Genomic DNA, 22,992 nt, shown 5'->3' on the forward strand with positions numbered 1-22,992 from the left:
GCACCTGGTCCCCGCCCACCTGATTGCCCCATTACCTTCACCTGCCTGCCTGCCCACCTGCATCCCATCTCCTCATCAGCCCAGCCCTATTTCTACCCTGCTTGTTCCTGTCTTGTTTGCCAGTTCGTTGTACCTGTTTTGTTCCTTGCAGTTTTTTTTCCTGGATTTCCGATTTCTCTGTGTTTTGACTCTGCCTGCCCTTTGTCTTTTTCTGCCTGCTGCCTTGTCCTGTTGCCTGATCATTTTGCCTGCCTGGTTCCTGACCCTGCCTGCTCCTGTTACCGACCCCGTTTTTGTCCGCGGACTGCCTTCCGGTTTTTGACCCTGCCTGCTTTCGTTTTGCAACTTGCCTGTCGTCATTAATAAACCCGCCTGGAACCTGGAGCTCTTTTGGTCTGCGACAGTCCTTGCCTGACCCGTTACATTAGCAGTGTGTAAGGGGCATCATCTTGGAATTTGGGCACAACTTGAGGAAACGATGTTTCCATGATATGGGACACCAGGCCACCGACAATGGCTTTGTACTTCTTGGCTGAAAGTCTACCACGCCGAGTACACATCGGACCAATTGACTCATTAAATGAAATGATGATTTTTTCCTTATTACACACATGCCCCCCCTCCCCCCAACCTTCATTATTTTTTTTTATTATTCCTACAATTAACTTCCTCTAATCACTGTTTTCTTTTTGTTTCCTGTCCCGGCTCCAGATTCCAGCTACCTCGCTGCCCTGCCTATTAAGCAAACTGTGTGCCACAAACCAGACATTCCAGGATTACATTTTACAATTACTCTGTTGTGTAATTTTATCTAATTCAATGTCTTAAGTACATTATAAAACTCTAAGTATTCTCTGTAATTCTATCTGCCCTGTGCCCTGTGCTTCCAGAAACGAAAAACAAATGGACTGAACGTACAATAACTGGCCCTCCAACCTATAACTACTTTGTTGGCACTTGCAATCCGAATATATCAAAATTGTAAATGTGAACGTTCATCTGAGGTCAGCCACTAGGGGCACGCTACTTCCGGGTGTGTACTATACGTTCACCATTTTTAGTTTGGAGCTCAATAGGTCGACCGGTTGAGCAGTGGTCAGCTACAAGAGTTGAAAAGTCATATCATGTCGAAACAAACAAGTTCCGGGAAAATACTCATAAATGAAGATGGTAAGTCCGCTCTTAAGAATTGTTAAAGTTGTGGATCTTGGTGAAGCGTGGCGGCGATCTGGTAGTTGGGCGTATAAACATCACTAGCCACGTTTTACGTCCGGTTCACATCCGCATGGACACGAAAAGTTAGGAAATTATGCCTGTTGTAAGGTTATGGTCAAAATGTTTGTGTCTTTGCATGCACATGTTTTCTCTGTTTGCAAACGCGGAAAGTAAGTTGAGGTTGTCTCCACGTTATGTAATTAGCTAAAGTAGCTCACGAAAAAGTCGAATACTGAAGGAAACCGATAGAAAAGAGTGACATATGCGCATCAGTATTAGAAAAGAAATAGGCCTGCAGGACTTCGATGAGTAAATAAATTAAGACGGAGAAAGTGAGGGATAACGTGTAGTTTATATAGTAATAAAAATATTGTAGACAAACCCCACGGACACTTTGTTGGGACTTTCACTAGACACTACACACAAGCTGAGCAAATGATTCAAAGCAGTGCAGCCCAGTGCACTCCTCGCATGTGTCTCGGCTTGATATTCTGTAATTTGCTTTTTTCCCCCTAGAATTTTTTAGGTATGGTTGAGACTTACTTTTGTACTCCGAACGTGTTTTTTTCTGTGAAGATGTAGTTCTTTATTTCTATTTATACTGTACAGGTTAATGTTTATGGGGAAGAATGATACCAATAGAAAGAAATAGTCTGCACACCGTAACTTATGTAAAATGTTTGTTGAACGGACGTTTCGGGCTAAACCCTCCGTTAACGTGCTATGAATGTCAGATAAGAGGTCCACAGGCAGGTGTATGGCGTCAGATTTATGTCAAAAGTCGCGAGTGTAGAAAACATGCTCGCGCACAAAGCCACCACACGCGAGAGAATTTCTGCTTGGCGAGCGCTGGAGGGCATACACGCTCACGCACGTTAACTCTGCTCTCGAAATTGAGTTCTGCTCGCGCGAATCGACCTGGGTTTTCACAATTTGGGGGCGGAAACCAAGGGAGGCACTGGCCCTCTTATGATTGGTCACTTTCAACGCAATCACACCCACACGTCCTCCTTGAACCTTGATTGACAGCTTCCGTTAACTGAACAGCAGGTTGACAGTTTAGCCACAGGCTTTTTATTTCAAACAATTGAGTCCTGACAACAAGGTCGGAGTTGAAGACACAGTGGACGGAACAATGGCGGTGACACCTTAAGATTTACATGTAAGTGATACTGATAGATGGCCTGCTCCAACACAGCTGATTCAAAGGATCAACTCGTTATGAACTCCTGAAGCTGCTTAATACAAACTGGTCATTTAAATCAGCTATGTTGAAGCAGGGAGAGATCTAAAACATGCAGGACAAGGGGTCCTCCAGGAGAGGTTTGGGAAACGCTGGTCTATTGCATGCAATCGGCTGAATGATAGGGGAAGCATAGCTAACGTTAATTAGCATAGCTAAGTAAGTAAACTGCTGGGTTGTGAGATGAAGCCATCTAAGTATCACTTACATATAAATTTTCAGTTTTCGCCGCCAATGTTCGGTCCACTGTATCTTAAACTCTGAACTTGTTGTCAGGACTCAGGTGTTTGAAATTTCAGACATGGGCTGAAGACGCACCTCTTCAGACTCTACCTGGACTGGCACCCTTGCCGTTTGACCTTGTAAATTTAAGATTCTTGGCTCGTAGCCTACTTGTAGCACTATCTCTTACGTTGTATTTGTAGCACGTTTTCCCTAGCTAGTATAGCAGCACTTTATTGACCCAGTGACTGTATTTGATATATGTAGCCTCAGATCAAATTAGTTCTGTCTCACTACACTGACCTTGCGCTCAGCTTCAGCACTATCTGCATTGTATGACCTGTACACATCTTTCCCTTGTGCCTGTTGTTTGCCCACTATTTGCACTTTTGTATGTCACTTTGGATAAAAGTGTCTGCTTAATGAATAAATGTAAAATTAAAAGTCTGTGGCCAAACACTGTCTGCCAAACGGAAGCTGTCAATCAAGGTGCAAGGAGGTCGTGTGGGTGTGATTGCGTTGAAAGTGACCAATCATAAGAGGGCCAGTGCCTCCCTTGGTTTCCGCCCCCAAATTGTGAAAACTCAGGTAAGAGCAGAACTCAACTTCAAGAGCAGAGTTAACCCACGCGAGCGCGTAAGCAGAAATTGGTGGTTGCTTTGTGCGCGAACATGTTTTATGCGCTTGCGACTTTTGACATAAATCTGACACCATACTGGTGGCCATAGTCCATAGGAGCTGTGGGGGCAATTCTAACATAATAATGCAATACAAAACCAAATCGGCGGTAAGAGATATGTCTCAGTGTAGAATTCATTCATAAACAAAAATCCTACTTATACATTGAAATTTAATGTTGGCAAAAGCCACAAAACGGGAAATTCATGCAATTAATTCTGTTAATTAAACTCAGCCTCTGCGATGCTAAGGATTTTTAGCACACTGAGTTGATCCATGCTGTGATACTTTAGCTGTACGGTTATCTCACACAAGTGCTTACCACTCACAAAAACATACCCAGATTCAGACATAAATTCTCCATTCAGGATTATAAAGACCAGCAATAGGCTTAATCTGGCTCTGGGAAATGTAAGAATGATGTAATTACATTGTGAGATTCCTTAAAAAGTGCATAAATTAGGGGAGAAATTAGCAGAAATCTGTTGTCTAAACAGATGGTTTTTTTTCCAAAGATTTACAACTACATACGTACATAGACACCCATACACATCAAATCTGAAGTGCTCAGCAGACTTAACAGACTTTCATGCAGACTTGAAAGTTGTGGCACTGTTTTAGATCAGGAAGGTTTCTGCTGATACTGTCCCAAAAGACTATTGGACACGTGACAAATTTCATGGTTTTCTCTTAGTTTCCGATGAAATGAAAATACATTGCTTTCTATGAAATGGACCCATATTTTTGGGGGAAAAAGAAATGGGCAGGTCATGGGGCCTCAGGGAGGGTATAAGTTGGGACCATCCTTCCTGGTTCAGGCATTGTGTTTGTTATGGCCAGTTAATACAGCAGGTGGTGGTCCCACAGAAGCACTTGTTGCTCATATGGGAGGAGAGACAGAAGAGAGAGAGAATGTAGAGGTGAGAAAGGGAAGACCTGGGAATCTGGGTGCAGTGTGCAAGGGTGCAAGTTATGTGGCAGTGGAACATTAGGTAGCCTCAGTAGGAATAAACTATGGCAGAAAGACGGCAGAAATTTTCTGTAGCCACTGGCTACTGTCCTCAGCACCAAATGTGACTGCAAGAACTACTGTAATAAGTGTTCAGTCTAGACTTAAGAGTTAGGATTGTCCATAACATAATTAAGTAAGCTGTTCTATGCGATGCTATAACAGGTGTAATATGGTCACTCTTTTTGTTCTCATCAAGATTCTTGCAACAGCATTCTGTAATAAATGTGTGGATTAGCTTTTCTGCATCTCAAGGAAAGAAAGGTCTAATTTTGGCAATAATTCATACCAGAAAAATGCCACTTTTGAAAGTTTTTTTTTTTTTTTTCTTGTATGGTGTTGAAGAGAGAGGTCTGGGTCAGTTGTAACCCCAAGGTCAACAGCAACTAAGGTGAGGGCAGTAGTGACCATCAAAGTGAAAAGAAATAGGCTGTGACAACATGGACTTAATTACAAACCCTCTTCTTAGTCATGTTTTCAGGCATACATCACCACTATAAAAGTTAAATAAAGAGCAAAAAAATCATATGAAAATTATTTCTCGAAGATGAAAATAATCTAAAAATTGCAATAACTAAAATGTGCAATGTAATATTGACGTTGTGGGTAAATTTCTCTATGGTTATCTTATTTTGACTATGCAACAGATGCCTGTCTCTATTTCAAAAGCATTCAGTTATCGGATGAACGATGGAAATCATTATGTAAGAAATAAAGCGAATTGATATATCATTTCGGCTGCATTTTCATCATAAAGTATGAAAGATCAAATCTTAAAACTAGCCTGTGCGTCCACGCTTTTTCTGAAGCTGCGGGGAGATTCTAGGAGCCCATTTGCTCATAAGTCATTTATGTGAAAAATGGACAGCTCATACAAAAGTAGGGTACCGTGTGGAAGAACTGTGATAAAGTTAGCGAAAATACTGTCAAGTGCAGACTGTGCGCTGCAATTTTTTTATTTTAATAACTCGACTTCCATGATGATGAGGCCAAATGAAGAAACATCAAAGCGGCAAACGGGTATTTTTTAGCTTTGCCGCGAGGTTCCGACATACAGTGCAACCGCAAGCGAGCTGAAGTTTAATTTCGTGAACGGTTGCGGAAATGACGACTGTAATTCAGAAGGGCTTTGCTTTAGGGTAAATTTGTTTGAATGTATCATTTGAAAGAATAAATATACATTACTATTTGTTAAATGTGCAGTGTCAAACTGTTGCAATTTATAGCATAAGTACACCAATTAGTCCTTATTACAAGTCCTTAATTACATTATATTCCAAGCTTGTTTTTTTTTTTTTTTTTTTTTGTTTAGCTTAAGCGTAGAATACTTACACTGATTCAAAAAGGTCCAATTAGCCTAGCGCAATTTGGTTAACGGCATGGTTTGAGCACAACGACCATTTCACTGGATACTTACCTTCCATCCTTGCTTCCAGCAGTTGAAAACATTTGATTTTCAAGGTCAGATAACGTTGCCTGTCTCAGCCAATGAGGGAATTTTGTGGAAAGAATGTTAGCGAATAGCATTATTTTTCTGACAGGAGATGCGTCGGGATAGTACACGCATTGCTTTTAAAAGTTTTTTTCTTTTAAATCGGGAATTCTGATAAAAAATATAACGATGACAGATAATTGAGGCCGATAGTTGCAAATTTTTGATTATCTAACGACCAGATAAGCGGTCGACCCTTAGTTAACACTTTTTTATCTTTATGCCTGGTACTAGATGCAACTACATATTTAGCTGTGCATCTTAAAACAAATTGATAAATAAATATGGAAAACAGACAGGTGCTGTGTAGTGGCTGGTTAATTGATCATTATTAATTGTAACTGTATTGTAGCATGCACCATCCAGTAAAACACTTAAATTAATTTAGCTACTTGGCTAACAGTGTAGCTGAATAAAAAATGTATAAAATAAATATGAATACAAAGGTTTTTATGTCATCAGTAGGGCATCTGTGGCATGGGCACACAAGCATACCTCTCCATCTGCAAGTTTATAATTTATGTTGATAATAGAACATTTAGATTCACCACAGTCTCTAAAGTGTTGTTGCTTAGTGCTACACTCTTAACCACACACTTGTTCCCCTCATTTGTTGCTCATTCCCTGACCATGCTAAAGCTTGCAGTTGAGAATGCAACCAATAGTACAGCAAAATCAGTTAAACTTGATTGCATTCAATATTTCTTTTGCTGGCTTACCTTCTTTAGTAAATATACTGCACCTTTTTTTTGTAATATGAAGTGTAAGACCCTCCTTGCAAAGTTACCTTGCCATCTGATCAGCTCATAATAAAGGAGCTGCTCATATTCTCCTCCCAGTCCCTGTCACTTAATGACACAGACAAGACTCAATATTTAGTCCATGTACATCTTGAAAGGCAAGCTTTCAAAATTTAGTGAGATACTTTAAAATATAAGCAAGTGACCTGCTTCCAGCTGGGCATTTGCAGAACATATGCCAGAAGTACATCTGTGGAGGACATGTCTGATACATTGAACTTCTCTTCCTAATCTCTGTGTCGCTTTGCACTCAGTGATAAAGTCCTGACAACACTTGATCTCTGTAAAACAGTGTAGCTATTTTGTATGACTCATTTTAATTATTGGCATTGTCTTGTATCAGCAATGGAATTGTGGCTGACTATCTCCCTTGCACTTTTGTCTTTACTTTTAGGATTCTTTGGCTAAAAAAATTCCTCAAATGCCTGACTTTTCCCTGAACATTTCAGTTCACTCGCTTTTTAGAGATAAATCTCCACACCTTTCAAAACTGAAGATTTCAAAAATCAGTTTGTTGAGCACTGTGTAGTTCTTAAACCTAACCAAAGCAGCCATCACCAGTCCTTTGAATAAATACAATTGCAACCTTAACCATCTATCAAAAATACAGAATTGGTAGGTACCAGATGTTTTGTTCTTGATTTTGTACAGCTATTTTGCTATCTATTCAAAGAACTTTAGTTTGGGCTTTTAGAACATCCTCATTTTTCTTATTTTATACTTAACTTGGAAAAAATGCAGAATTTCTCTTCTCAGAGGGGGTTAATTAATGTATATAGGCCAGGGTTGGGAATGTTGTTTTTTTTTAATATCCATATTCATATAGGCATTTAATGGGTGGTGTGAGTAGGCTTTTAACACTTCAACAACATAGTGACTTTTTCTTACCACAAGGAGAGCAATGTGCACATTCAACTTGCATGGCTTTTAGCTCGTGTACATTTGGGGGAAATTAGTACCTACTACTTTGTTTTACCAGTGTGTTCTGAAATGAACACAATGAAAATGCTACATCTGTTTTTTGCTATTTGACATTGTATATTTGAAAATACTACACCAAAGTTTATATACCAAAAATCGATGTAATGATTTGACTATTTGACTAATGACTCAGGGCAAAGTCCAGAATGTCATGAAAATGCATAAATTATTTCTCAATAGTGCTTTTTGATATCAAAAGTCAAATATATGGCAAAACACGCTCTTTTACCTTTCTCTATAAACCCCCCCCCCCCCCCCCCCCCCCCAAAAAAAAAAAAAAAAAATTATCGATCACGTTTTTTATTTTCACCCACAATTACCCAGAGCACAGAACTCAGTTTGACATGACCTTGTACTTATTCTGGTGGTGGATGATAGCTGCTACTGAGTCAGTATTTCAGTGTTTGTTCATATAACGCTGTTCATATGATACTGAGATCAAACACAATGAAATACAAACATGAAACAGAAAACAAAAGCAAGTCTCCAGCCCCAGTGTCGAGTCTTCATAATTTGTCTTTGGTTAATATTAGGGCAGGCCACGACCAAAGATTTTCCTAGTCGATTAGTAGTTGTTAGTTCCAGCCAGTAGTCTTCACACATTTATAACATTAATTTAATTATGTATATATATTTTGGGGGGCAAAACAAAATGGTTGGGGGCTGAGGAAGAATGTTATAAGTAAGATTGTTAACATCGTGCTACAGAGAAATACAAAACCGTAATAATGAGCCTTTAAAATATAAATTTTACAAGCGCACGCACAAAGTTATCCGCCTGTTAATGACAATGCTAACGGCAAAAGCGGTAATGATTCTGAATGTGTCGGAACATTTTGTTGATTTATTTCAACACAGTATAACATAATACAACTTATGAACTTGTAACACCAACACAATAACTTATAAAACAAAGGATAAATAAAAAACAGAACATGAAGTTAAACATGCAGTAAGCGAGGCAACTTAGCTTCCTCGGTCCCCACGAACACTTGGATAAGCCTAATAGTGCATATGACAATATATTTATTTAGCTGCATATAGCCTTAACTTTGCAATTCGTTAATGTTAATTAGGCCATTAATTAGCATAATGGAATAACCCTTTCGCGCGTACCGTAACATCGGTGTGATTAGCTATTTAGCGCCTATGCTAAAACCTGTGCGATTAGAACAATAGACTGGATAAATTCTAGCTAATAAACGGTGATTTAACGTTAAAAATATAGCAAATGATAACTGAAAACTATGTGAAGTTACAATCTTCCCAACAATGACTTCTGACAGTTAAACCTGACTTGCTTCTAAACTGAGAATCTCTGACATGGAAAACTTCAGGATGTGTTAAAGTACGAATTAATCTGTCAAATGGTCATGACTATGACACATGAAACAATAGACATAACTTGTCATTAAAAAAAATACCGCTTGAGTGAATTTACTTTCCGTGATCGAAAACAGCTTCTCGGGTATAATCGGGTATATCGCGAAAGTATGATGTATCCACGCGATTTTTGGGGTTCTGGTAAGTGTTGCATGCTGTAAATGCTGATGCAGTCAAGCATATCAGACTTGTGCTCGGAGAAAATCGGCGTGTTACTTTCGTACCGGCTCTCCCCTACATGTTTCAGATGATAAATCATGTTTGAGGTCGACAAACGGTAGGCGAATCTTTGCATGCAGAGTTTGCATTTCACCTTCTTGGGGTCATCCTTTACACGCTGGAAATGATCCCACACTTTGGATGATTTCCTGCCCGACAGAGTCTAATAACTTTTTAACGACATTTACATTTACATTTATTCATTTGGCAGACGCTTTTATCCAAAGCGACTTGCATAGGTTATAGTTCTTTACAATGTTATCCATTTATACAGCCGGATATTTACTGAGGCAACTGCGGGTTAAGTACCTTGCCCAAGGGTACAGCAGCAGTGTCCCAGCGGGGATCGAACCGGCAACCTTTTTTTTTTGGTTACGAGTCCTGCTCTTTCACCACTATGCTACACTGCCACCACGGCGCAGCTCCCAAAATTACTTGCCAAGATTATCACATAAAACAGGCAGCAGAAAAAAAACTGGTGTTGGTAATTGTAACAAGTGCAACATGCATTTTTATCTGGCTTTACACACTTTGACTAAAAATGTTATATGTTGTAGATATGTTATATGTAGTAAAAGTATATATGTTGTAGCAGAGTGACCATGGACTGTATTAAAGCAGTCTGGAATGTAATCAGCATGTGAATTGCAGGTCTAGCATAGCTGATGATCACTGGTCTGCTTGATTCAGGGAAGCATCAAGATGTGGATGAGCTGAATCCTTTTTCCTTCAAGGAATTCATGCGAAGCAAGAACCAGTCCTCCATCCCTCATAACGATGGAGAAGGGGAAAAGAGCTACGTCACACTGAAGGTTCTGAATGTAGCATTGCACATATCATACAGATGTCTCTGTTATTGTAATATTTTCAAGTCATAGCTTGTATGCACAAAGATGAAGAGCACTTGAATACATGGCATCAGTACAATAAGAAGTAATTTCCTGTGCAAGTTTCTGGTATATATGATTTGTTCATTTTACTGACACAACTAAACAGTAAAAACTAATGGTGTACAGTACTGAAAGGTTAATTGGCTGTGTCCTCAATATGTGCTGTGTGCCCTGAACTGCACACCTCTATAGAATAAAAAGTAATTATGTCAATTACAGTTGTAAATAAGATGCTGTCTATTTTCCTTTCAGAAGACTTGTGATAGTACATTTGTGGCAGAGGACTGCTCCTCTCCTATGAGCTTTGACCTTGACTTCCAGAAGCCATTTATAATGGATCCTGCACTATTCCCCCAATCCCTGGACAATGACACAGAAGAGAAATGGAGTGGGAGCTATCAGCCCTCAGCCGTAGAGAAAGCACATGAGTTTGAATTATATGGGACATTGGACAACAGTGAACTCACTAATCTATCATCTGTATCCACTAAGGAAGAGAAGTTAACAGGTGCTTTGTGGCAGCTGGATAGAGAGAAAGTCTGTCAGCCCAAGAGAAATGCAAGGAGCAATGATGAAGACTGGGAGACCTCAAGCACAGACGTATTGTACCAGACCACCCAATGCAGCTTTAAAAATGAGAGCAGGGACCAACGAAAGGTAATAGATTTTGCTGTCCATTTTAAGTCTTCTACAGAAAAAAAAAACACCAAAAATATGAGTGACCTTATTCTTTCCATTACATTGGAGCCTCTTTTCGAAGTGGACATTGTAACAGACAGAACTGTAATCATTCAGACTTCAAAAAATAAGGGAAGCAGATATGAAGTATTAGGTTTGTGATAATTTAGAGCTCAATAATAGAATATGAAATCCAAATAGGCATAAGGATAGTCTGGTGATTTTCAGTTAAAAAGCATTTAAGCAAACTTCTAGTCTGTAACAAATGTCCTGCACGCCATTTTGTTGAAAGTGTGTAGAAGATGTCTGACCTAAACATGTTCTTACCCTGCACCTAAAAACTCTCATTTCCTTACAAAGTGTTTATTAACCCTGACCCCTTGGCATAAAATATGATTATGAAAAAAGCTGAGACCACCAGCTTTACAGTATGGGAATAGTTAACCCAATTAATAACAGCAAGTGTCTTACAAAGGTAATGGCACCACAGTGTTTTGCTCCAATAATATTTTTATATTGGATGTTAAAAGCATGTTAAATGTAGGGATGCATTTGTCAGAGTGTGAGTAATTATAGCTTAATTACTCATAGGTGCACGTAGGTGTACAGCCTTTGGGTGAATGGATGGTTTTAACATATTGTTTGGCTAGAAACATCCTGACAAATGTTCGGTCGGCTCTGAATGCAACCAATGCTAATATGAGGTAGCTATCAGACCTGGTGAAGTGTCAGTAGCTACCATAAATATTTACTAGCTGGCTAGTATAAATTGTGAGACTTTTCTTAAGCCTGTGTACTCTAATTACTACTATGAGTAGACACACACATTATGAGTAAATTATGTTAGCTAGTTAGAATCATATTTTCTTGATAACCAGCAGCTTGGTAGTTTACAGTAGTTTGCTAGTCTGACCTCATGTAATGTTAGCCTATTGATATTTTAGTGTGCGTAGATTGGATGATATCTAGCTGCAATGATCACAAATTGGTTCTTTATGAGTTTAATTCTAACCAAGACTGCATCAGTCCATTGTTAATTGTTCCAGCCAGAAAGCTGAAAATTATAGTAATGAAGTAGCAATAAAGCAGGTAATGTACATGTGTACACATACATACTCATATAAAATACAGCATAAAGATTCAGGATAGGGGCACATGTTGTATTTTTGCAGCAACTTTGCCGCTACCCTGCTTACAATCTCATTTCGTAGCCCTTCTAGTCATACATCTAAGCAGACTTTGTACTGCAAATGATTAATAGCAGGGTTTTTATGCATGTCTGAAACCATATCCTAAAGTGGGACCTACCTGTAACTGGAATAGTTACTTTTTTTTCCCATATTTTCAGCTCATAGAAGAAAATGCACAGCTCAGGAATCACATTATTGAGCTTCTGAAGAAGTCTGAGAGTGATGATCAAAGATAAGTAAAAAAATTGCATAGGTTTGCGTATTGTTATCACATTGTGGAAACTCCTGAGCCACAAAAATGCTGGTGTTACTGGAGCGTGAATGGAATGTGTGATTACTATATATGGCCATCTGGCGGGAATGTTACATGGATAAGGAATGTCTGGAGAAGTGTTTATGTCCCTGGACTAATAATCAGCCATCAATAACAACCAATTCCTGCATTCACAAGAAATCTGTGTCTTGTACCACATAGGTATAGATGTGTAAAATATTAAATGAAGCTAAATGTATGCTGAGAGTACTATATTTGTAATTAAAGCGATCAAGGATGTTTATGTCCAACAGGATCAGACATCTGAAAGAAGAGTTGCACAAGCGAAGCATGCAGGAGGTAAAAGAGGTGCAGACATTGGAGACTATGGTGCAGTCTGTGGAGCAGAACCTACAGCTGATGACGGTAAGCACTCCTCCCTCTCACTTCATACAAGTGCTTCTTTGTGCGGCTACAGACACGAAGGCTGGTCTCACATACAGACTCACCAGTTTAATCAGTGTTTCTCGTGGTAGTGGCACCATTGCACTGCAGCGGCATTAAAATTTGGATCAATGGGAATGATATGGTAAAGGGTTTTCCTCAGGAAGTGCTGTCAGTGTGAAAACTGACTGCTAATTGGCATCTGTAAACACACAGACTAGGGCTGGGTGGTATGGCCTAAAATTTATATCATGGTATAATTTGAAGCACGGACGGTAACGTTATATATCAAGGTATATTTGTTTTTCTTAAAATTTCAATATAAATGCTTCTGAAGGGGTAAAGCACTGGTATGGCAACTGCATGGCAGCTATTACTGTACTCTTAACTGTATTACTAGGACATATTTCACATAGTACAGAGGTATTTTAAAAACGTTTATTGTGCAAAGCTGCAATAATAAATAGAAAAAAATACAAAACCTTTTCTCAAGTAACTTCCATCTCTGCAAAAACACTTTTCCATGAAATACAATAAAATCAAGATGCACAAAGTGAAAATAAAAAGTGACTCAGGGATTAAAGTTCTCCGTCGCTACGGCGGATTTCCTGAATTGGATTCCAGAGAGGCCATGTATGAGATCAGTGTAGATCCGAAGGGGGAAAAAAAGGCGAGGGGAGGGGGGGTGTTACGGGACTTAGGAATTGCTCTAACAGGTAGCTGATTTGTATAGGCATACAATCTACTTGGATGTCGGTTTTATATTAGCCTATCGAAACAATTGGAGACGATAATATAGCCCCACGGTGTATTGAAGTAGGCTAATCAATTAATTACGTCTCGGCGGACGCACGCACATTCAACTTTAGTCTACACACAAGCCGACGTTAGATTAACACCAAAATATACATTTATAAATGTGACAAAATACCCCAAAACCTCCAAACTGCGAGAGTCTTAATGCCCAGCAAGCAATAGAAATAGTTCAAATGCGAATAAAGTTAAAGACTGCAATCAAAGTCAAAGTTTGTGACGAAGAAGGAGCGAGAAGCGGCAGTTCAAAAAGGAGCAACCTGCAATCTCACCACTCCGACGAATGAGAAAAAAGCAATCCTTTTGCAACCACCCATGTCTTCCGACTGAGAATAATCCACAAGGAAAGTGTATTCCAGCAGGTTAGAATCGTGAGCCCAAACGCCGTGTTCACCTGCATGCGCACACTAATTTCCCCTAATTTCCCTCCTATCCGTCTTCATTATACAATATAATCCACTGATAGCACTGAGAGAATAACATGTTATTATTAAAAGAAAATAACATGCAGATAGACTTTTAGTGGGTAGCCATTATAGTGGGCATAGGGGTTTTGAAGGGATTTGTCACGTCGTTGTATGTAGGCTACATTTTGTGAGGTTAGGCTACTGCTTTGTGTGTGTGAGCAAGACAGAATGGGTGCGCGTCTGACAGTAGCGCAAACTCACGGTGTCCCGTAGGCCAGTGTTTCTCAACCCTCTCATGGAGTACCCCCTGCCCTGCATGTTTTAGATCTCTCCCTCCTCCAGCACAGCTGATTCAAATGATCCACTCGTTATGAACTCCTGAAGATGCTTAATAACAAACTGATCATTTGAATCAGCTGTGTTGGAGCAGGGAGAGATCTTAAAACATGCAGGGCAGGGAGTACTCCAGGAGAGGGTTGAGAAACACTGCCGTAGGCTATACAGCTACTGGACTCACGGTGTCCCGAACAACAATATTTTAATGTTTCAGAAAAGATTAATCTCTGTCAGGTCAGCAAAGATTTGTGTGTGTAGATAAAGCTTACTATCGTGTCTTTCCGATTAAGTTACACCTAGATCTGTGAGGGCTTTACCGGTTAGCACTGTATAGTCAAAATCCATACCGTAGGGCAAATTCATACTGGTGTACTTTCTATACTATTTATACCACCCAGCCCTAACACAGACTACTGTCACATGGCCCTTGTAGTTTAGATGAAGAAACAAACATATCTAAAAGACACAAATACACATTTGCTAAACTGCAAAATTAATAAATGGATAGAAAGAAACTCAAGTGTTGGTGCATTGCAGGCATTAGATAGCATGCACAGAGATACGAAAGATCATGAAGATAATGCAAGAAAACAACTGGGCTGGATTCTTTCACTATTGTTTGCACCAATAGTTTACGTCTCCCAAAACCAAGTGAATTCATTTTGTGAATCGCATGCTGTGACTGAGTTTTGCTTTTAAACTCATAGGCAAGACTTGTGTAGCTAGTGCAAGCATCAAACCCATTTTGAGCACACAACTCTGTTAATACTGTTGGTTACTGTGAAGAAGTGTCTTATAACTGTAAAAAAATCCTTAAATCCTTTGAAGAGAACTGCAGTGTCAATGAATACATGCCACCATGGTGGCATCGGCTGGAAATGTAAGAAATTAAACTGGTTTATCTATATAAGGTTTGCTATCGGGACAGTTGCAGACAATACGCCACAGACGATAAGCATATAATTGAGTACTTCCTCAGTGTTGTGTATTTTTATAAACACTTTGAACAATTCTGTCAAACTCATCATTGTAAGTTCCCTTTATAATGCCGTTCTTTCATTGTCTTTCTTTTTATTCCTCTGTAGAAGCGAGCAGTTAAGGCTGAAAACATTGTTTCAAAACTTAAACAGGAGGCTCATCAGCTACAGGTATGTTTGAAGTATATTTTGGAGGGTATTAAGTATGGAGATAATTTGTAATTGACCAACTAAATTTGCAAAATTTGTATTGTAGAAAATCAGAATGGAAGATCAATGTTTATTGCTTGTGTTATAGAATTATATTAAAATATTATAATTATGTATACATTTATAGAGTTATTAGAGTGGTATAGAGAAATTTTCTGCATACCCACAACCCATACTTAGGTTACCCTAGCTATGCCTTTCACAGCCATTTTTATCCTTGTCTATGTAAGGCATGGTCATAACAAACTCCAAAACCTTAGTAAGTGGCAGTGCACCACTGTTGCTAAAATATTGAATACATTTTAAAGAAAAAAGCTCCAAGGTAACAGGCTATGGGAGGTATTACTAAAGGGCAACTCATAGGGTAAATGTGGCCCACAATAAAGTTGCATTTGGTATCAGAAAAGCCAATACTTTGGAGTTATGGGCCCTAACTTTCTGTAAGGGAACCTAATTGTAAAGTACAAATGAGTTAATAAATTCGTGCTTCAAAAACTGGCACTTTGCAAAGAATGCCTTACTGTACGTTCACACCGGGAGCGGCGAGAGCGTCAGGATTCACTCTGGCTGCCCTGCCAACAGCGCTGTTGAAGAAGTGGACGTTCTGACGTAGGTGAAATAGGTGGCTACAAGTTCATTTGGAATGCTTGGTCTTGCAAGAATTATTTAAAGGGGCCGCAAAGCGAACAAACGTGTCAGTCGGTATCTTTGTGCCGACTGACCACAAGAAGGGTAGACGTTAACCTCATGCAATCTTTTGAATGTGAAGGTAAGAAATCGATCGATGAAGGAAAGAACAATTATATTATGAACAATTATAATTACATGTTTGGTAACAAAATAAACTTAGGAAATAAACTAATCAAAAGCCCTTTGTGTGGTGTGACTTTTGTATTGATGCTAAGTGCGAAGTCAAATTTCAACATGCAGTTTATAGGACACGTTTACTAGCCTTGGTCTTTAATTAACATTAACATTAATTTCTGTGCAGCCTACATTAATTATCAACCTCTCCTCTGTTGTGCTTGGGAACTAATGTTTGGTGGGAACAAAAGTTTACATGGTTGTGTTCTCTAGAATTCTCTAGAGCGGAGCACTTCTATTCCAATTGGTTGTTGCTGAACCGCGTCATATCTCATTACCATAAAGTTGCCCAGACTTCAACTTTATTCTGACGCCCACACCCGCCCAAGACACGCCGCCAACGGTCATGCCACTGCTCACCCCCGAGAGATGCTGGCTCACATACAAAATGAATGACTTCCAATCACTTTGACGGTCTTGCCGCTCCCGGTGTGAACATAGGGTTACATGTCCTACTGAATTACCAAATTGGTAATTCACAGAAATCTTAGTGTTTGCTCTGTGTGGGAAGATATTGTAATTCCAGGCAGAAAATGTGTAAACTATCAATGATCGTGTGGTTTTAGATCCTTTCAGCGTGGAAATTAAGCAGACCTTGTAGGTTTCTTTTGGCATACACCATGCACGCACTTGTCTGCTTGTTGAGAACAGGATGAATGATGACTTATCTGACTATATGACACCTTTCTACCATTCAGTAGATCACTGCCTGTGTTCTTATCACCACTTTCACACAATAATGCACAACTCATTTAGAAATGCGTGAAAACAATGAACAAGATCACTTTCAGATTTCCCAAACCCTACGTCTAATCTAGTTGACAAAAGTGGTCTAAATCTGTTAAATATGGTAAACATTGTTAGTTTCCCAATGTATTTTTAGCAAAGGCATTTACAGTATGTCATTTTGAATTACTTGCCCTGATTTTGAGAGATGTTTTCAAGTGTATCATTTCAATCATATAATCTTTATAAAAGTAACTTGTAATCATACTTCTTTGTCAAAGGTTTCTTTACTGAATATACCTGTACATTATATTATATGTAGTTAATGCCATAAAAGTATAGCATGTAAGAGAAGGTGTGCAGCAAACTACAGCCTGGGAATGGACAATGGAACCAGGAACTGAGGGCCCAGAAATATGGTTTATACAGTTTCCAGCGAACTAGGAGTAGACCAGTATGTCTACTGTCGATATACTGATAGATGATGCAGTAATGAATAGTTATATTCACTTTATGTGTTGTGCACTGTGTTTCTGGTCAAAATTTCTCAAACACATGGTAAGGACTGGGGGGCATCCTTCAAGCTAAGCATATGAGTGGTGTACAAGCTTTGTACATTCAACTGCCTCCTGGTGGTAAGTGTGGGACAGAACTGGAGACCATTTGGGGAAAAAGTGAGTAAACCTGTGCAAAAAGTGAATAAATCTGCTTTGCTGTACTGCTTGTCTGATTATTCAGTAATTGAATGAGGTCAACATTGACTTTCAGGACCAGCTGGAAGAGTGCAGAAGTGAAAATGAGAGACTTCGTGCTGCAGAGACAGCTACTTTGAATGCAGTGAAACAAAATGCACAGGTTGCTTCAGAGTATCTAAACAGAGTTGCCAACAGTGCAAAGTCTTCTGTCAGGTGAGACATCGCTGGCTATTTATATTGAAGGTTTGATGTTGATACTGAAAATGTGTTCTAAAGACTCTTTGTCTGACACCTGATCAGATCCATAGTTTTTTTTGTATATGGTCATACTTGGGTAGATGATGATATTTTTGCTTAATGTCAGTAAAAATCCCTGTTCTCTGTGTTGTGTAATCAACAGCATGTAAGTATAAGACTTTACGTAAGAAAGATGATGGGAGAGATACTTGTTAAAGAGAAATGAAGAATTATTTTTTCTGACATGTAGTTTCTTATAGGCATCAACCTTGCCATCCCTCATGTGGCATCTAACTCTTCTGACTTAGATTAGCTGGTCAGTTGGGAAAAAATGTTAAGCATCTTGTCTGCACAAGGGAAAAATCCCATGTAACAGGCTTGGATATGCCCAATGTACATGCAGACATCAAAATACTTTTTTTAAAAACGTACAACAGTTTCCCCCCCGTAAAACTCAAGCTGATTTTGACAACTTCTTAAATTTAATTTGTAGTTCACAGTTTACAATTTAAAGTTGCATCCTATAAACTGGTGTTTTCAGTTGTACTCCACATAACTCCATCCTCTGTGGAGTGTGAGTGTTTCTAATGGGCTGTATTCTCAGACTGAGATCATTAAACTCTCACGTAAGCACCTTCAATACCTGTCACATTAAGTCTGACTCTGAGATTCCACATCATGTACACTGTCCAGGTCTTATAAAAAACCTCCTGTATATTCAAAAATAGTTTCCAGTGAGTTACTAGTATGGCCCTGTTCACACCTGGCATTAACATGCATCTTGGATGATCCAATCACAAGTGGACAGCTGTAAGTACAGGTTTGAATGTACCCAAGACACATTGAGATCTGATCGCACAGACCACATTCGGAGGTGGTCTGGGCCGCATATGGCCACATTCTTTCAGCAGTGTGTATGCCTATGTGTCCTGGGCCACATTGAAGGACCGCCTACTCAACTGACGTTCTCTGCATAAGCGGAAGCCTGTACTCATTCACGTGCCAATGGTGTCATATTAAATCCTTTCGTGCGTACGGTCACACCGGTGCAATTAGCTGTTTAACGCGTATGCTAAAACCAGTGTGATTAGAACACGAGACTGGGGAAATTCTAGCTAATTTTAGCTTTGAGGAAACAGTGATTTAACATTTAAAAGTATAGCAAATGCTGACTGAAAACTATGAGAAGCTTAATAACGCTAATGTAAAAATAACTAACCACGTAACGTAACACCCGCGGTACATAGCATGAAAAATAAGTTACGTGGATTATGTGGAAAGGATTAAAGTGCGACAACAGGCAACAACAACAACTAGAGTTTGCAAGCTACATCAAATGCTTCCAAGCCCCAAAGGTGTAATGCAATATATTACATGTAAAATGGTATTATGAGTAATATGTGAAGTGTTGTAGTTCTACAAATAAATGTTAGTAGACTATTGTGGAGTCATGACGAGATTTACGATATCATGAATATCAGGTTACGTAGACTCTTGACTCTGAACAGGTCGCTCCTTAGGTAATGCATGCATTTCTTTCTTCAAAGACGTTATTCCATAACAAGCACGCTTCGGTTTTAGAAAAGTAATTCATAAATGTTTTCCCAATACTAGCAAACCAGAAAACACCCTTTGATATTAAACTACATTATGAAACATTTTCATCGAAGTGAATAACGTAAGAAACTTTGGAAACATAATATTTTGCTTAGCCTATTTAATTCAACCATACTCGCAAGGTGCCAGACAAATATGGTGAAGTTCAAAATGTTCTAATCTAGCATTTCTGCTTTTTCGAACAATAAACAGAATTTAACAAAAGATCAGCTGCCGCTGAGTTAAGGGTAGTCCTATTTAATTTCAGTGATGAACGGAATCTAGCTTGCTAGTAGGTTTTCATTTACAGATACAACACGCATTATTTCATAGTGACAGTCATAACAAGATTCATTCAAACAGACCTTTAAATGATGCGTAAACTTACATTTGCAAATGGAAATGATGTACGTGTTTATTTGCGTATAGAGCGGGGAAGTGAGATCCGATCACAAGTGGTCACTCGAGACGCATTTGGAGATGTATTCTAATGCCAGGTGTGAACTGACATATTTGGAGCTGTCCACTTGTGATTGGATCACCCAAGACGTATGTTAACGCCAGGTGTGAACAGGGCCTATGTCCGTATCACCACCTCTGATCTTTGACCTGACACTTTTAGGATCTGATTTTCATGTCATTTTACAGAATTTGTACTTGTGTCAACCATATATTTGACTGGACCCAGAACAGTTGTGGTCACATCTTTCAACTACTTTTGTCTCTGTAGCATGCAAATGTTGGGTCCGTTTTGCAGGCTTCTTGTACGTCATTCTATCTGTATTGAAGTGGAAGGCTCTGGTAATGTGTCCACATTTCCCACATTTTTGATATCCCATTCCATTGGTACATGGCATTGATAGCATAGTTGCGTTGAAGCTCTGGGCTTTGAATCATTTCACTTCACTACATTCTCTTTATATGTCTTTGGTAATGTTGTATATTTGATCACAGATCACTCAGTCCATCCCATATTCAATACAAACTTTAATTTTAATTCCTTTTTGTGAGCTATATTCTCTAAGGTCTGCACTTTTAACACCACACACAAAGTGATCACTGAAACTTTCCAAACTTGCACAAGGTACACAGTTTTGTTAAGCTAGCCATGTTCTTACTTATTGTATAACTTTCCTTACATGAAACTTGTACTTTTTCTATAAAGTTTGTCCTGGGCACGTGATGACTTTTTTGGACATTTCACTTGGTTTTGGTGGCATATGCGAATCCTTTAATAGATTTCTTTTTGCTTGCCACTGTTGGGGAAAACTGCTTCTTGTCTAATGTTGTTCTTAAGCATATTTGCTTCAAAGACCTGAGAAACTTTTCTCAAAGTGTAAATAATCATCCTTCCTGGACTATGCCATCCTTTTTGTTCTTGGCAGTCCTATCTCTCTGTCTCAGCAAATTTAATTTCAAGCTTTTTCATACATAGTCATCCCATCCTCATCACAATGTGGTGTACTTATCATAAAGTAAGCTTCTAAATAAGAAAGGTGAGTAAAGAACAATCTAGTACATCTAGTAGAACATCTAGTAAAGAACAATGAAGGTAAAGTTTTACTTCATGCATGTGGTTTCTTACAGGCTTCAGTCTTGCAGTCATCATCTGACATTTGACTGACTGACTTCTAGACTGTTCCCAACTGACCAGCCAATCAAAGGTCACCATGTCTGAATGAGGGGGCAACCCATATATAAGGCTTGGGCATGGTCAAGGCACTTAAATGCATTCAGTATACTGTCTTGTCTTTCTTTAATGCACAGTTGTTTGAAAACTGGAGGGTGTTTTGGCTTATATCTTGAGGATGCGTTACCTACAGAAATCTTGAAAAACCTTGTATTTTATTGTAACTATTTATTTTATTGTAATCTGTATAGGACTTAAATTGTTATGAATTCACTGTTATATGTTATATGTTATATAAATTGAGGAAATGTCTGTTTAGCTTGCAACCACTTAGAAAAATGTTTGGATTTAACTCTCTGTTTCATATTTTAATGTGTGTGGATTTTTCTTGCAAAATTTCTTCAAATGCTCCTTAGAACAGCCAAAAGGAAAAAAAGTCTAAATTCCTCAGTGCTGTTTTTGGCATCCATTGACTGACTTATATTTTATTGACATTTTACCCACACAGTTAGTGACTTTTGGGTTGTAAAACTGTCATATGATGGACATTAACAACCAAACAAGCCTGAATATACAGTATTTCAGCAAAAGACTGCAATAAATTATTTGATCATTCAGAAATTTTATAATTTATAATTAGAACAGTTTAAAATATGTGATGTATGCTTCTACTTTTATAAAGTTGGGAAATCAAAACACTCTTTGAGGTGAGTTACTATGGTAACTGCTTGTTATTTCCTTCCACAGACAATTGTTGACAGAAACGGAGACACTCTGTCTAATCTCTCAGATGCTGTTTTCCATTGATAAGATCTCCGAGGTGCACACTGAGCATCGGTGATTTCAGCAAAATCTAATGGTATGGTAATGGAGTCAGATAATGGTGCTTGTCCTTTGCTCCCTCTTGGATGCAGAGGTTGTCACAGTGGGATGAGCATCATGTTCAGTTGGCACTTACAAATGGTTGTAAATAGAAATTATGATTTCCAATAGAAAGGAGAGAATAAATGTTTTAACCATTTGGAATGAAACAGTAGTTGTCTATCCACTTCTTTGTATTAAGATGTTTAATTACTAAGTTCTAAGCTAGAGTTAACTTATGTTCTTTGTGTCTCTTGCCTTTTTATTAACACACAGCATGACCAAAACTCTGTGTCAAGGGTAGTGGTCTGTTTACTGTTTTCTACATTTGCAATCAAAGTACAATAACATTGTATACACTGTTTGATTACCTGCTATTGAAGAGTTGAGGACCTCTGTATGTCAATAATTGGACATTGTGGTCATTTACAATCAATCAAAGCAATCATAGTTTTTATTTGATGCAATGCATATTTACAATTGACGTTGTCACAAAGTGCTCCACATATAGCATAGCATATTTTAAAATTACAGGAATTAAAAACTGTAAATCCAGGGCCATTGGCAAAAATGAGATACTGTTGGGATATTACTGGGATATTATTTCCTGACCCTGTGAAAAGGTGGGCGAGAGACATAGTTTTAAACCCAGTTTTCAGTCTCTGTAGGTCTTTTGCTTCATTTTGAAAAAACAATGTCTGATGATTAAAAATATTGGAATTGAGAAATAAATGTAATATTTCAATTAAAGGTGGAAATAAAACATGAAAATTAAAATTAAATTTGATTTCTTTATTGATGGCTTTACAGTGAAATATTGGCTGAGAATAAGTTGAAGATTGTCTTCAACTCTTGAGACAGGATTTCTGTTAACTTTTAAATAATGTCAAGGCTGAGAAGCCAGATTCACAAAGGTAAGTTGGTACAGATGTGGGGGAAAAAT

At 38.6% G+C, this 22,992-nt stretch overlaps 1 protein-coding gene across 2 annotated transcripts; it reads left to right on the plus strand.

Annotated features, from left to right (window-relative positions):
• Positions 1-1,060: 1,060 nt before the first annotated feature.
• entr1 (endosome associated trafficking regulator 1) lies at positions 1,061-22,735 on the plus strand. 2 transcript variants are annotated; one of them, XM_036528008.1, is made up of 8 exons: positions 1,061-1,170; positions 9,933-10,054; positions 10,385-10,789; positions 12,159-12,232; positions 12,568-12,679; positions 15,339-15,401; positions 17,799-17,938; positions 21,936-22,735. In XM_036528008.1, exons 1-8 carry the CDS (start codon positions 1,125-1,127, stop codon positions 22,027-22,029), a joined length of 1,056 nt encoding a protein of 351 aa, XP_036383901.1. In that variant the 5' UTR covers positions 1,061-1,124; the 3' UTR covers positions 22,030-22,735. The 2 variants fall into 2 exon arrangements, with proteins under 2 accessions (XP_036383901.1, XP_036383902.1); XM_036528009.1 differs by having other exon boundaries at positions 10,388-10,789.
• The last annotated feature ends 257 nt before the right edge of the window (positions 22,736-22,992 follow it).

The sequence above is a fragment of the Megalops cyprinoides genome, chromosome 4 (genome assembly GCF_013368585.1).
Source record: "Megalops cyprinoides isolate fMegCyp1 chromosome 4, fMegCyp1.pri, whole genome shotgun sequence".
In the NCBI taxonomy this organism is placed as follows: Eukaryota; Metazoa; Chordata; class Actinopteri; order Elopiformes; family Megalopidae; genus Megalops; species Megalops cyprinoides.